This window comes from Exophiala dermatitidis, assembly GCF_000230625.1.
Source record: "Exophiala dermatitidis NIH/UT8656 unplaced genomic scaffold supercont1.7, whole genome shotgun sequence".
In the NCBI taxonomy this organism is placed as follows: domain Eukaryota; kingdom Fungi; phylum Ascomycota; class Eurotiomycetes; order Chaetothyriales; family Herpotrichiellaceae; genus Exophiala; species Exophiala dermatitidis.
Genome location: NW_008751652.1, coordinates 2,443,004 through 2,458,628, shown reverse-complemented (window position 1 = coordinate 2,458,628; position 15,625 = coordinate 2,443,004). Strand labels below are relative to the sequence as shown.

Genomic DNA, 15,625 nt, shown 5'->3' with positions numbered 1-15,625 from the left:
CTTGTTGAAGCACATATCTCTGAGAGGTAGCTTCGAAAAATTCACATAGAGCATCCCAAGGTACTGTTTATGTATTACGTCTAGTGTTGCGCAACTGTTGGTGGTGAAGTGATCAATGGGGGGGCCACTCAGCATCATGAGCAGGCTCTAAAAGGTAGGTAAACAGCAAATAACCCTAACCCTAGATTATTGTACAGTACCACCACCTCTCTATATTTTCTTGCTCTGTGGCCGTTAACAGCAGACTGCAACAACAGCATCCTTGGCTCGCCATTTAGGCTCCCTGATCGTTCTCTAGCATACAGATATATTTGAGGCATTTTTGTCACCTGGGTTTGCCGGCAAGCCCAGCGTTGCGCCTTTCCACAGGGCGGCTTGGTCATATCATGGCACGAATATCGCATCCTTCACAAATAAAACAGCAAGCAGCTTCCAAAGGATGAGCTGGAGCTTTGCACGCTATGAAGCAATAGCCTGGTGATTTTTGCAGCTGTCCTTCTCTACAAACAAGCTGCCGGAAACAACTCCTCCCATCACAGTTTCTTTTGATTCATCTGCTTTGGATCTTGCCAGTGTTCGACAATGTTGATGCCATCGCAACGTCGACGGCCAAAAAGGCCTTTGCCTGAGACTGAGGCTGGCCCTGCTCGTGGACCGGGTCGACCGATGAAACGAGCATCGGAATTGAAACCCTCACGGAAAGCCCGAACAGAACATGCTAAACGACTACACTCTCAAATGTCGGGCTCGATGATGACCTCGTCCACATCGAGTGCTGGTGCTCAGCCAGACGCAGCTCAAGGCCGGTTAAGCCTATCTCACCTCGAGACCCTTCCCGTCGAATTGATCCAACATATTTTCTTCCTCTCTTTCGAGGTGAACATGGCACGGGCATCACCGCAGCTGGCCCGCGTCCTTTCCAAGCCTTCAATCTACAAGGCCCTGGTGCTATTCGCGTATTTTGACGAACCGGCCGATAAGATTCCCGTGGAAACTCACCATTTCTTACCGGCTGAGTATCGACAAATCAGCCTTGACGAGAAGATGCGGCTACAAAGGGCCATTCTAGGGTGCAAGTGGTTTACTCTGGATCTGTTCAAGTCTTGTATGCCCATATTGAGTCGGCTGCAAATGGTCGAGGAGTGGCATTGGGAGCATCGATCCGAGGCGCTTTTGGACATGTCATTAGAGGGTCATGGGCTGGTCGCTGGACCATCGCAGGATCCAGGAGAGCAAGCAGAATTCTTACAATCTGTGGCTGCCCTTCCTTCTCTTGACGACCAGGCCGGGATGGAAAGGCACTTTTTCGCGACACTAGAGCCTGCGGCGGTGGCAGCATCGTTCTCCGTCGTCGGATCAGATCCGCAACACCCGAACCACCAGCATCCAGATGCCCCGGTTCAATCGCAGACAGGACAAGGTTCATCATCTCAGGTGGTCGGCCCTATAGGCGCCAGGAACACCCTGCCTCGAATCATGCGCTGGACATGCTCAGTCGACACTCACGGCCGACTGCACAAAACACCCGAGCAGGGCATCAGCATCCTCGCCGCACGCGTTTTTCCCGACCACATCCTCCGCGGCAGTCCATGGACAGAATTGAAACTGGAACTCGTACAACTTCTACGCCAAGGCATGCGATTTCTGGCCCGCGATCACGTCCTTGACATCTCTGCCACGGCACTTTTCGAAGGCATGGCCAGCGCCATCCGCGAAAGAAACGAAACGGCACTATTGGTTCTGTTGGAATTACACTATGCTACTATGCGCTTCGACCCGAGTCATGACCCGGATTGGTTCCAAGGCACGACGCCGCCTGTTCCGAAAGGCCCGGACCGGTACTTTGTTGGCCCTCTTGCGCATCCTTTGCCGGTTGAGCTTTTTCATCTGGCTGTGAAAAAACATACAGGTACCCATGTACACTGGCATTCAGGGGTGGAAGATAGGGATCGCGACCACAACCATAACCACAAATCCGACGTGAGCAGCAGCCACGGGCACGGAGCAAAAGAGTCCACTAGTGCTGCTACTACTACACCCGCCCGTGTTTTGACACTTTTGCTACGCGAAGGCATTGATAGCATTCAGTCCGACGACAAGATTCTTACTCGCTGGGCGGCACATACGTTAAATTTACCTGTGGACTCCACACAATCGTTTTCTTCGGCGTCATCATCGTCCGCAACAGCACCGGCACCGGCACCAGCATCGGCGTCACAGTCTTCTCTCTCCTTCGAACGTTCCCTAGCTCGCTGGCTTCTAGACTTCATGTCCGGAACCAACACCGACGTGACTCACCATCTACCCCCGACCGAGCCACTCTTTGTCAATGGGAGATTGTCTTCGCGACTTAGTGATTTGGGCGGTGAAGGTTCTGCTTCTTCTTTGACAGCGACTCTGTTTCCAAACACGTCATTCACCGAAGAGATTGGGTATCTTACCCATGGGGAGGACGGGGAGGATGTTGTTAGAGCGAGAGATGGAGAACCTTGTGGGTGATAAGGTGGTCAACGGTCACCCCAATCTATCTTTCAGCACTGCGGTATCTTGAAATATTCCCCTTTGGCCATCATAATATTGAAAGCTTGCCGTAATGACATCTAGTGCTTGTGCGGTTTAAGCGGGCGCCGGCGAATCTGTAGGAATGCATGTACTATTTTGGGAGAAACAAATAAGACAATGCAATTAGAGGACCGCAGATCGATTTAAGAGGTGCCTTTTCCTCTGCAATCGATTCTTGATGATCTACTGAGCGTTTTATATTCATACCTTACTTTTTGTCTTCCAACTATGCTATGCAGGTATTGCACCACTGCAAGAGTCAACTGGCTACACAGCCTCATGGACTTTCAAGCTAAAAGCTGTATCAAGGCTCGCCAGGCCAAAGTCGATCGGCAATTCTCCTGACCAACTTCAACTTGGCAATCATGTCCTCCCTCTTGACGGCATTGCCACTTGAATGGCTGGCAAACCCGCACTGCGGGCTCACACCGCATCTTGCCAGCGCCTCCTGTTCGCTTTCGCCCGTGCCCTTGGCAATCCACTTGGCAGCCTCCTTGACGCGGGCAACCATCTCATCCTCGTCCTCCAACTTTGGGAATTTGCTGGTGACCACACCCAAGATGACATACTTGTTCTTCGGCAGGTGTTGCAACGGCTCGAACCCGCCGGCGCGAGGTGTGTCGTACTCGAGATAGTAAGTGTGCATGTTGAGGTTCTGGAACAACTTGGTAGCGATCCGGTCATAGCCGCCTTCGGAGAAGTGGCGCGAGTTGACAAAGTTGCCCCGACACAGATGGACTCCAACGTGCATATCCGAGGGGATCTCGGCGACGCACTCATTGTACAGGTTGATGTATTTCTCGAGAAGTTCATCCGTAGAGCACGTGTTTAGCGGATCCTTTTTCCAGCCTTCGATCATGGCTTCGGAACAGAAATCTACAATCACAAGTCAGCCAATCGGTCGAAATAGGAAGAAAAGGACACAAAAGAAAGGTTCTGCTCACATGCTAGATTGGGGTCGTCGAATTGGACATTCCGCAACCCGTGATCGTACAGGATCTTCAGCTCCGCCTGGTATGCCTTGGCCACGTCCGCAAAGTACTCATCGTCGTTCTTGTATACCTCCTTCGGGTATGCTTTGCCCTCCTTGTACCGTAGATGATACCAGTTGGGAGCGGCCAACGTCAACTTCAGGTCTTTCCATTTCGACTGAGAAACCAGGCTCTTCAAGAAATCAAACTGTGCCGTGTATGTGCTGCCCACGTGTCGAATTTTCCCCGTACACAACACCGTCTCACCAGGCTTGTATCCTTCCTCGGTGAACGCGGCGATGTCAGGGATGTACATGCGAAACAAGTCCGGGCTCGGCTCGGCCACCTCCTCCATGCCCTCTAGTCCAGGCCAGAACGAACCCCAGAACATGTGCCGGCGGTACTCGCCATCGGTGACGGCATGGAACCCCAGGTCGAGCTGCAGCTTGACAACATCCCTGATATCGGCGTCCTCCACCGCTCGAAGCTCCTCCTCCGTTGCCTTCCCTGCTTCCCAGGCGTGGCGGGTCTCGAGGAGTTTGTCGGTTCGCAGGAGGGAACCGAGATGTTCGGCCCTGTAGGGTGGGTTGCGGTGGATGGGAGACGACATCGTTTCGAGGTACAAGTTTGCCAGAGCGCCGTGTCGTGCCGTGCTATAAGAGGAAGCTTCGAAAGACTCGGACTCGATTCTGAGGCACAGTAGCGGAAACCACCCACAATGGAGGGTCAGGGTCTGGTTTTGTACCACCACCGGAGATTACCCTCCTACTACCCCACGATCTTCTCACGGCCCCGGAAAAGTTTGCCTCACTTACCTTACCATCCAGGCCAACCACCTGCTGCACTAGCAGTGGATCGACAGCGATTTGGAGCCCGACTGCACATCTTCAAGTACCTAGGTATGCCAGTCGCCGATACTCACACCGTACAATGTAATAATGTACAGAGGAGAGGCCTGACCTCCAGGATATTCGCTGCAATTTGCGGCAGCAATCTATGGCGCAGTAGCAATCACGGACGGAATGCACTGAGACACACCTACCACTGTATAGGCCTCTATTGTCAGGATGGTGAATGGATAGGCAGGGGTGCTCTAGTAGGAAGACTCCCGATCCCAACTTGAATGGTTGACGAAGCTCAGCTGATTGTCCCTGGCGCAGGAGACTCGAACCCCCGCTCGTGGCTGGACGTAGCCGAAGGTCGACTGGTATTATGTAATTCTGTGCCCCGCACTAGTCTGGACTCAGGTAAGCATTATCTTATCGGCACGTGCTGATAAGGCCTGTCCCGCCCGCTCTTCGATGATCACATCGATCTCTACAACGACTTCAGTGGCATTAACCAGGTCACCTCCATCGTTCGCTCCTCTTCAGGCTCCTGGGACAAGGCTCCTTTCGGTTTACCTTCTGTCGCGCTTGACGGTTCTCGTTATTAAAGCCATGTAGCGACGGACGCCCATCGTATCCCATTTAAGCAATTCGGCATGGCGATGCTGCCTGCGTCAAGTACCTGATCACAGTGTGACCATCTACCACATCTACCAGCCGGCCGGAACCATCGACCAGCTATTGCTAGGCATGTCGCTTCTCAGCCTTCCAAACGAACTCATCTCCCGCATCATTACATACCTCGACTCGCCCAGTCCTTTTGACACCACTCTGCTCCATAAACCGATCGGATGGCGAAACCTCAAACAGCCGTGGCAGGTCGACGACCCGGATGAGGCGCCGGATGGCACATTGCTCTGGCAAGATCCGTTGAAGCAATTGTCGTTGACCTGCCGGTTGGTTCGGTCTTTGGCAATGCCGACTCGATTCAAATATGCTGTGCTCCGTCCGTCTCATCTCACCGAATTCCTAGCATTCTTGACATCCCAGGACCTCAACCAACATGTTTCGAGTTTAGTGGCCGATGTGCCGGGGATGTGCAGAAGCCTTCACCCAGCGTGGTGGGCGCGATTACTGAATGAAGTCCCCGCTACTCGGTTCAGTCTATTTGGTCCTCCAGAAGTGCTTGCGCAGATAACCGGCATCGAGGCATTAACTGCGGATGCCTGGGCGTTTGACATGGCATGCCAAATTCTTCAATTTGAGCAATATCCAGATGATGCTAGAGTCAAGATCAATTACGACGACCTGCCAAATATCCTGGTTGCACGCCGCTGGCGACATTTGACGTTCAACGAAGGGTCTAGTCTACTAGCATACACGACTTATGAATTCTTCCTCAGACGGACGCCTTCTCTGCTGACTGCTTTGCATTTTGCCAATTCGGCTGAGGCGGACATGCTGTTTGACAACCTTTTAAGCTTCGAGTACATTGCCATCTTCCCTTTCTATAACCACGTGGCGGAGATTTTGATGTGCATTCGAAAGATGCTGAAACTAAAAAGGCTGATGATCAAGCTGTGTCCGGAGCCAGGCACTACAGTGCTGCAAGACGAAATCGAACAGGCTGGGGGACATTTGGACATCAATGATCCGTGGAATGAATGTGAAACATCTTGGATGCTGATTGCCCACTCGGTGGTGTTTTTGACCGAGCAAGGATCTCTGGCAGAACTCCAGATGGACGATGTCAAAGTCGAGGCTGTCCGACATACTCTGGAAACGGGTTTGAATGCTCGGCTGCAAGAGTGGTGGACTTACCAGGGCGAAGGCTCCGGGTTATGGCAGCGGAAATCTAGGAGTCCGCATGCGTTAGTCGAGCCTCCGGAACCATAGGTGGAGCAGCATCAATGCTAGGCAGGCTTGCTGCAAGGCGAACGTACAATGCAGGGTATGTCAAAGGCTCATTCGGCTGCCGAGGAGGCATTGTTTTGACACGGACTCGAAGGCCGAGGGGGCCTGTCGTGCTGTCAACCGCGTTATATTGGCTGCCTTTGATGGAAGCTATGTAAGGTCCAGACATGCTCGATCAGAATGCTACGACTGTAACTGTGGCCAAACCGTCGCCGGCCTTCTTCATCAATGTCAATTTCCAGATGGGACGGGAATGGTTGTCCTCAGCCGCAGTCTCTACCTTAGTGGTGGCAGGGGTAGTGCAGGAGAAGCTGAAAGAAAGCGAAAGCCAGGAAGCCAGGAAGCCATGCCGGTGACAGTCCGGACAGCTACTTGTACAAGGTTGTTGAAGCCCCCAAGCACATAGCGGCCAGGTAAGTTCAAGTGGTTGATCAGCATCCTCGCCTACAGTGTGCTAACAGCCCTTGAATCCTCCCTCGTATTCCTCTGTGGCGATTGCTTTGTATCTCGGCGTTGTATGTTCAATCGGGGTTTGGCCTATCGAGCCATCACACCAATGTGGCGCAGCTCCAGTGTCTAGACTTGGTCGATTGCTTCTTGTGATGGGCTTCTTGCTCTTTCGTCTCCTCCCAAAGTTACTCACCGCAGCCGGGCGCGGCGGACAGTTGGGGACAGCGGAGCCAAACACAAGCCAACCGCCAGGGTCGTTCGTAGGGAATCATGCACCTGGAGTGGCAGGTCGCTCATATGTCGACGCATCAAGCAGGGCGTGCTGCTGGCTGCAGAAAGTGAAAAGAAAAGGCGTCTGCTACAGCTAATAAGGGTGTTGTTGTCGCCTGCCTGCGGAGAGGGATCTGTGATCTGTACGCACTGCAGACTGTTCTGTGCACATTGGCTCCCTAGGCCCGGAAGCGGTCTGTCAAGTGCTCGACTAACACGACAGGCGGTGCCAGTAGGCGATCACGGTTATTAGTGTTTGTGGCTAGAGAAATCCTCGAGACTTCCATGGGTATTTTGATTAGCTATTAGCATCTTCGAGTCGTGGTGTTCAGTTGTCAGTGACAGTTTGGCCCGGATCTCATCTTCCGGCCCGTGGACGTGCGGCCCACGATACTACGATCCTCCCAGTCCGCAACCTGGAATAGCGTCCCCGTCTTCGCCAACTTGAACCGCAGGCAGTTTGCATTGTCCAACGTTCTTCCCCGTCGGCGCAATCAAGCAACAAACCTGGTGGCAGATAGACCAAAACGACGGTCACCGACGATTCAACGTGATGAGTTCAACAGCCCGGGCTCAGTAACACCTCCTCTCGCCACGTCTGAAGCATGCCGTCGCCACCTACAGCCCGAGCGATCCAGCCGCTCAATGATGGCCTATCTTCGCAGTCGTCGCAGCCGCCCCATTCTTTACCGCCGAAGAAGAGGCAGCCGAGCGCCAGAATATCCGCTGCTTGTGAAGCGTGTAAGAAGAGAAAGACCAAATGTACCGGGGGCCCGCCGCCGTGTCAACTATGCCAATCCTTGGGCACCCAATGTGTCATCGACCTTTCTCTCGATATGAGACGTCGCGCCGCCCTGCAACGCACCTTGGACGAGTCCAAGGCCTATCAGGACAATCTAAATACCCTGCTCGATGGGATACGGGCTGGCCCCTCGAATCGTCTTGACGCCCTCGTTGGATACATCAGAGGTGGAGCCAGCAATGATGAGGTTGCCGATATCATACAAAGGCAGTGGAATCCAGCTGGAAACCAAGATTTGGATCATCCAATGGCGCCCCAAGGCAATGAAATGGACTACATGCATACGAACGAGGCTGAAGGTCAGAACAGACCGGCCGGAGACCATCTTGACAACGCTGCGCCAGACGCTCAAGTGACTCCAACTGCCAGCGAAACCTCGACCTCGACTGATTCGGGGTCTCGAAAGCGCAATGAGGTGGCACACTCCCCCGACATGTTGAAGCTGCTGGCGGCGCTCAAGAACAGCAGCATTGCAGATGGGGAAGATCTTATTCGGCAATTCATGACCTCGTTACATTGGGATGAAAGGGGACACTCGACAAGTACTGGGTCCATTTCCAGTACCATCAGTCCTTCGTCGGATGGCGGAGTGCAGCCAACCCTCCAGCCTACTATGGCTGCACGTTCTGGTTGGCATCCGGCTTTACAGGCGAGGACTGAACCAATTGAGGGAGAAAAACTTGTACAGGCAAGTGTGTAAATTCGTGCACTGGATGGCGGTGCTGCTCAGTTTGTGCTTTGCATTAGTGTTATCCTTGGCGGTAGCAGATGTGCTCTTCAAGTATTCGTTTGAGTGACTTTGCTGATTGTTTTCGGACAATACAGGGTAAATCTGCTGATCAGCCGATGTCGCTGTCGTCAAGCCCGGTGGATGCCGCATCCGCACGTAACCCAGCCTCGGCTGACTCTTCCAGAACACAAGCGTCGTCAAAGCGCCAGAAGACATTGCACCCAACGATCAACACTGAGGGTGCTCAAGGCACAGAGTCAGTTGCGTCGCCGACGTCGCCTTATCTGGAACAAGTGACGAGCCATGCACATTCGGCCCCCGCCATTGCTAGACGAGACTTGTGCGTTGCCCAGGATGGCGCATCGACAAGGCTTCGCATTCCCGTGCATCTCGTGCTTCCCCTGACCGTGACGGATGATTCGTACATGAGTCGAACATACTCTCATTATCTGCAAGCGGCGCATCAGATGCTCGAGGCTGGAGTGCCCCTGTCAAATCTCCTCGGTTCGCCCGATCAAGTGGTGGTCGACTTGTTCTTTCGGCCACGAGAAGCCAACGATATATACACTTGTGCCTCATGGGCGTGCGAGGTGTGTCGAAGTTACGATCATGACATATTTGTTCGGCTTGGGTGTGTTTTTCTCCTTACTTCCATGATGCGGGTGAGTTTCCATATGAGAGGCATATGTTACTGCTGTCTCTGGATTTGGAGCTGATGCTTTGGCAGTGGCTGCTCGCTCCCACGCTCGAGAACTATGAGAGATTGCCCGACATGATGAAACCGACGCCTTTGCAATGTATGATTCCACATATCGGGGCCATAGAAACCATTCCACTGTACGTTGTGCTTGTTTCAGTGTTTTATTTTTCGCCATCAAAAGCTTACTAGTGTCGAATCTGTCAAGGCCTCCGGTCCGCGATGCTGTTATTCATCGTCTACGAGACTGGCTCACACCGCTGGAAAGGGCAGAGTGGAGCATCAACTGGCCGCATGGATTGGACGCAGCCATCATGCGCGATGATGCGACAGGTGCCACCGTGTTGACTCCCAGCTTTATGGAGCATGCGGGGGATTACGACAACTGGAGTGTTGCCCGTGTCTTTCTTGATGACTTTCCCGAAGTCGCTGGTCGAATCCGGATCCATGATGGATGAAGGATGAACGATGAACGATGAACGATGAACGACGAACGACGAACGACGAACGACGAACGACGAACGACGAACGACGAACGACGAACGACGAACGTGTTACGATTACAGTTGTATCAAGCCAGTGTTTCATGTGGGCCTGCTTTATCCATCGACCAGGTTCGGCTTTCTGGAACAATGTAGTATCCAGGTTCATCGCACAGGCAACCTGGTTTCAATGAACTAGGATATTGGAACGCAAGAGACCCTAGGGTTTCCTGCTTGGATTCCTCTTGCCAGGCCCTGGACTCTAGGCAAGCAAGGAAGGAGACGGTGGCCTTCCCGCTTCAAACGATGTTCCTAGCGCAATACCGGGGTGTCCTCCAGGCTGAGAAGGAGGAGGTACGAGAGGTCATAAGGGGCAGCTTTCCCAGCGGCAGAGGACTGGCTGGAGGGGTTGGGCGCGGCCTGGTCTTGCAGTCAGGTGCTAGGACAGGGCAAGTGCAGTCTGCACGTGCATTGAAACTTTCAAGAGTGGCCAGCAAAACAAGATGTTCTCAACTTGAATGTGAGAAAGCCTCGGGTCATTCATGCTAACGGTTGGATGCTGACAACGTAGTGATCGGATCCGTAGAAGGAATTGGGCCACAAGAAAGGATGGTTATCCGACATGCTCCCTCGGAGCAGAACCACTATTTTATCTTCGCTCGTCTGCCATTGGTTTACAGCCTGTATTCCATCCGACTGCAGGGGGTCATGCTTGGTCTTGGTGATCGACTCAACTTTGAGATTTGCGAAATGGCGAATTTGAACGGTGTGAACAGAGGCTGCCAAATCACTTCTGACAGAGCGTGCAGACTCGCCTCAACTTTATTTCTAGAAAGTCGTCACTTGTACTGCCACGACTCGGAATCGCTCCGCCTACCAGTCAATGCGGCTAGGCAAGCTGTGAAAAGAGGACGAACATACAGGAGAAGAACATCAACCAACAGAACAGCCTAGCCTGAACCTAAATAGCCCCCTGCCTCGGGCCTACCACCGACTCGGTCTCCGGGACATGGTGGAGAGCCATAATCATGATGCTCAGTTTACGATCGGACAACCTGTAACGTAACCTGAGACCGCATCAAAGTGGAATCATAGCGAGCTACAGCATATACCTACCTTTTCTAAAGGACATAGCACATGCTCGTTGTTTCAGTAGCTGAGCTCAGTACAGCTGAATCACGCAGAGCGCAATTGGCTATTATTCCAAAGTGCCAGTTAGTATCGCCATTTACATTCGCCGCCATCCTGACAACCTGTTATAATCGTGGTTGAGAACCTTGTAGACAGAAGCTGAAGAGAGACATCGGTGTTGATGATCAGTCGTACAGCCTTGTTTTTGGCCGCAGCCGCCGGCACACGGCGTGGCCGATCTTGTATGAGTGGGTGGCGCTCGCTGTATGGCGTTGGTGTTGGGCCATTGCGCATGTGATGGACTCCAATTTTTTTTGGGCGGGTTTCTGGACTGAGATATCATGTCATGTCATGACGTGGGCTCTCCGTTAATGTCGCTGTCCTTTTGTAGGTACTTATAGCCGACGATATGCGAGCTGCAACGGGTGGGTTGGGGTTGGGTTGCAATGGGGGCTCACAGCCTCGTCGGGTCAGCTCGGCTTTGTGGTTGCATTGATTAAAATATATGGATGAGGAGGATGCTTGGGGAGCGCTTCATAGATCCTTGCACTCCTGCTTGAAACACCTGAAGCACTTCAGTGATAGTGAAAGGTGGTGTGGTCGATCTTGTCCTCGGTGCTAGGGGCGTCGTTGACAGCGTAGTGGAATGGCCCTTTGATCACGGATCTGTCGTTGAGGTCATAGACTATCCCCTGTGAAGGATCATAGCTGAGGCATTGCAAGGAAGATAGTTTGTATGGGTTGAACAATGTGTTGTAGGCACCACGGAAGGGTTACCAGGGCAGAAGTCTATCAAAGACGAGGCTGGATGTGTTAGGGGGCTGGCTTAGGTAAGCGGGTGGTGGGAAAAGCGGCGAGCGGATGATCGAAAACAAGTTTCTCAGTCGCCACTACAACGTAGGTTGGTTCTTACAGCGCCTGCGCCTCACATACGCGCGGCTGAAGACGGCGACAATAAAAGCCACCTAAAGCAGCCACGTAGATTCTGAAAATAGAACGGCAATACGAGGCGCCAACGCCGCGAAGGCTGAAGTACAAATTGTACTTTGCCATTGCTCCACTACACCCAGCGACAATGCAGTGCCAGGCATCGCTGGGACGGCGACAGTGGATTCTTGACAAGGATGACAATCAGGATGAGACTCTGACACACGGCTAGAACCTCGCAAAGTACGGTTCACCCAATGTCATCGAATCGTTCTGCGCCTTCATACGCCTCCCACAACCACTCATTTCTTTCTTTGCTGGTCTGTTAGAAACAAAGAATTCTATGGTTCAAAACAGTCGGTACAATGGTTCACCCAATCAGATACGCAATCCATGTGACTCACGAGAGCCGCGCCGCTGCCAAACCTGCCAGTGATGCCTGCCCTTGGAACTGAAATGTTCAACACGGGTTTGACCCCGGGAACTCACAAAGTGGTCATGTGGCCCGGTTTCTCTTTCGCCTCCCCGCCACTGAAAGAAGAGAAAACAACTCGTTTCACCCGGGTCCAAGCCCAATGGCACTGCAGGAGATGTTAATGTTGCTCAATGCCAGCTTGTACGAGCCAAGAGGTGCCATGAATCATGGACGGATGGTTCTTGGTCCGCCATGGCTGTCAGAGGCAAAGGTGACTCCACCCGGTCGATCCGATGCGCAGGCATCCACTGTCAGGCTCAGGTCATCAGGCATCAGCCAGCCGCGCTCACTCTATCATTCTTGCCTCTTACTTATGGTTCACAAGAACTAAGGTACACTCCGTTCAATGGTAGGTCGCTAGCTCGCTATGAACCACAGAATTTGGCCGTTATCCGGTACCAAGAGGTGCGGTTGGTTGTAACTCTTCCCGGGATTCTGGGGTTGTCGGTACCGTTTCCTTCCATTCCCACCATTCCGCCAGAAATGGTGGCGCCTGACCTGGGTATCGCACGGACTTTGATCAGTTTTGGCCTCAGGTTCCGCACAGCTGGGCTGTACTCACTCCTAAGCGCAACTGCATCTTACCGGTCAATGCAATTGCGATACACCCAACCAAGTCCGTCGTACGAGAGAGGCGTGTCTGAAGGTTGCCTGATCTGAGACCTAAATGACTCTGGTATTGACTGGTTCGGCCAACCGAGTCGACCGAACCATTCGAAGAAGACAGACTGTGAGTCTGAAGTCCCGACCCCGAGTCTTGGTGCACATGTTGGCTGGGCGCGTGGACACGACAGGCACAGCCCAGCCTTGCTGTCTGTACTCGGTAGCTAGGGCATCCTAGTCGGAGCCACGAGTCTCTCCTACACATATATATGTTATGCCACACTGCACCTCGGCCCCAGCCCAACATGGGAGATGCTGACTACCTCACTAACCCTTGTGCCCTTGCCTGGTTGCAGCGGCACAGTTGTTCGTTCCTCATCACCTCAGCGCCTTGCCCTTGACGCCCGTCGAATACGCACACACAACAAGGCGCACACAGTCTCAGTCCCATCAGTCTCAGTCTCAGCGTTCCAGTCTTAACAGTGCCAGTGCCAGCCCCTATAAGCGCCCGACTATCAATGTACTATACTTTGACATTTCCATCATGGTTTTGACATCAGCCACGATAGCAACAACTACTTCTTCGTTGAGACACCACTATCCGTTGTCACCTTCGCCCGATTCTAGCAATAGCAATTTCTCACCTGAACCCGCCGTCATAGGCATTACACTTGACCACAAAGGTGCAAAGCTACGACTTGCCGCCATGGCCGAGCAGCAACAACCATACCAGGAGCAACAGCAGCAGCAGCAACTACCGCAATACCAACGGTCTGAAAGCTTGGTCTCTGTCCCCGAATTCACCCGACGCCGACCCCTGACCAGAAGCGTGCGGCGTACGAGAAACCCTCCTCGTAACACCGATGGGGACATATACTGTGACCATCCTGACTGTCACGACAGTAACCAGATCTTCCAGCGAGTATGCGAGTGGAACAAACACATGGACCGGCACGAAAGGCCATATAAATGTATGGAGGTTGGATGCGAGCTGACCCAAGGCTTTACCTATTCTGGGGGCCTTTTGCGGCATCAGCGAGAAGTCCACAGGATCAACCTGACTTCGAGACGAATACAGTTTTTCTTCTGTCCATTTCCCGATTGCAACCGGAGTAGCGGGGTAGGGTTCTCAAGACGGGAAAACCTCGAGGAACACAAGCGTCGACGCCATTTTCCGGGCCGTCGCCGACCGGGAGATGCAGTAAGTGGGAACTCTGCAGGGGGCTCCAATCCTACGGGACAAATAACACGACTGGAAGAGCTGGCACGTGAAGCCGGTTACAAACTGGAAGAGCGAGATCAACAAGCCAGTCGAGATACGGTGATAGTTCCAAGCAACAGCACCCCACCCACCACCGCGGCCGCAACTTCGACTACAACGACTACAACGACGACAGCGACGACAGATCCAGCTGACCAGGTCCCAATACCTGGGGATCGCCCAACCGTCATCTCAAATCATTTTCAGCCGTCGAGCGCGACCGCCGCAGCCGCTCCATCCACCGGCGTTACGAGCAGCAGCAGTCCGTCCACTCATCTTCAGGATGCGGGTCTGACAACCCAGCAGCAGCAGATGCAACAACAGCAACAGCAACAGCAGCAACAACTCATCCACCAGCTCCGTGAAGACGTGGGCAAAAAAGAAGACATAGTTCGACGTCAAGCCTCTGAGATTCTCCGGTTGCACAGTTTCATGCAGGCGTTGCCGCCCCGGTTGGTTTATGGACTGATGCAGCGACAGCAAGCCCAAGGACAACAGCAGCAGCAGCAGCAGCAGCAGCGGGCCCGAACTCAAACTCAAACACAGACACAACCACAAGCACTACAAGGCTCAGCAACGGCAACGGCGACGGCGCCCCGAATCAGCGAGGTGTTGTATACGACGCCGACGCTGCATACTCGTGTGCAGACGCAACGCGCAATCACACCGCCAAAGCAATACCAAATGTCATCGCAAAGAGCAGTATCATCAGCACCAAAGTCAGATGCGGCTGAAGACAAGCAATTCAATATCAAGCAAGATGGAGGGGACTAGCAGGGCAAAGCACCAGCCCACAGCATCATGTGCAGACGCACACGCAGATGCAGATGCACTCACAGTCGCAAGGTGCAGTTCAGTCCCATCGGCACCAAAGGCAGATTCTCATGCGTCCGAAGACAACAAAGTCAATATAAAGCGAGATGGAAATGGAAGGTTGAGCTGAAGGTGGAGGTGGAGGTGGAGGTAGGGTTTATTATAACAGGTTACTTGACTGTACGATGACGGGGAGGTGGTACTAAGTGTTTGGTGTTGATGATGAGCATTAAGCAAAGGAACTTGATATCCGGTTGGTTTTGGTATCAATGGTATCAATGGTATGGATTGGATTGAATTTGATTCGCTTCAACAGGGACAAGATGGTGATACTGTACTAGTACGGGCGTTGAGAAGGAGTTTTGGACCCATGTTTTGGCAATACGATTTGTTATTCTCCTTTTCATATCCCGCTTGGTCTATCGAAGACAGCTGCATATCTAGCTTGGTAGATAGTAATTGATAGGTGTCCTCGTGTCTTGGTGAAGTGTACAGAGTCTGTATACAGATCGTATCGAGTGCCTACTATCAACCTAGATACCTACCTAGGTACCTAAGCATCTAACGAATGTACGTCCAGATCGACCAATGATTAAACGCTGATTGAAGTTTTTGAACTCCTTCCTATTCCCCAATCCCCGATCCAGCTCCCCATTGATCATGATCATTTCTCAATCCGTTCATCATATCATATCATATAGTGCTCCAGT

At 52.7% G+C, this 15,625-nt stretch overlaps 5 protein-coding genes across 6 annotated transcripts; 4 read left to right on the top strand and 1 right to left on the bottom strand.

Moving 5' to 3' along the window:
* Positions 1-210: 210 nt before the first annotated feature.
* Positions 211-2,781, top strand: HMPREF1120_08683 (uncharacterized protein). Its single transcript, XM_009162950.1, has one exon. The coding sequence runs from the start codon at positions 583-585 to the stop codon at positions 2,497-2,499; it is 1,917 nt and encodes a 638-aa protein (XP_009161198.1). The 5' UTR covers positions 211-582; the 3' UTR covers positions 2,500-2,781.
* On the bottom strand, positions 2,662-4,692 carry HMPREF1120_08682 (5-methyltetrahydropteroyltriglutamate-homocysteine methyltransferase). The gene is made up of 2 exons (XM_009162949.1): positions 3,507-4,692; positions 2,662-3,438 (listed from the first exon to the last, which is right to left on the bottom strand). Exons 1-2 carry the CDS (start codon positions 4,141-4,143, stop codon positions 2,867-2,869), a joined length of 1,209 nt encoding a protein of 402 aa, XP_009161197.1. The 5' UTR covers positions 4,144-4,692; the 3' UTR covers positions 2,662-2,866.
* Positions 4,693-5,110: 418 nt separating this feature from the next.
* Positions 5,111-6,256, top strand: HMPREF1120_08681 (uncharacterized protein; the record flags this gene model as incomplete). The annotated part of the gene is made up of 1 exon (XM_009162948.1): positions 5,111-6,256. One exon carries the CDS (start codon positions 5,111-5,113, stop codon positions 6,254-6,256), a length of 1,146 nt encoding a protein of 381 aa, XP_009161196.1.
* A 1,343-nt stretch (positions 6,257-7,599) lies between these two features.
* HMPREF1120_08680 (uncharacterized protein) lies at positions 7,600-9,681 on the top strand (the record flags this gene model as incomplete). Its single annotated transcript, XM_009162947.1, has 4 exons — positions 7,600-8,484; positions 8,622-9,188; positions 9,254-9,363; positions 9,432-9,681. The coding sequence occupies 4 exons, from the start codon at positions 7,600-7,602 to the stop codon at positions 9,679-9,681; spliced, it is 1,812 nt and encodes a 603-aa protein (XP_009161195.1).
* A 2,132-nt stretch (positions 9,682-11,813) lies between these two features.
* HMPREF1120_08679 lies at positions 11,814-15,484 on the top strand. 2 transcript variants are annotated; one of them, XM_009162946.1, is made up of 2 exons: positions 11,814-12,968; positions 13,198-15,484. In XM_009162946.1, the coding sequence occupies exon 2, from the start codon at positions 13,386-13,388 to the stop codon at positions 14,874-14,876; it is 1,491 nt and encodes a 496-aa protein (XP_009161194.1). In that variant the 5' UTR covers positions 11,814-12,968; positions 13,198-13,385; the 3' UTR covers positions 14,877-15,484. The 2 variants fall into 2 exon arrangements, with proteins under 2 accessions (XP_009161194.1, XP_009161193.1); XM_009162945.1 differs by having other exon boundaries at positions 11,814-15,484.
* The last annotated feature ends 141 nt before the right edge of the window (positions 15,485-15,625 follow it).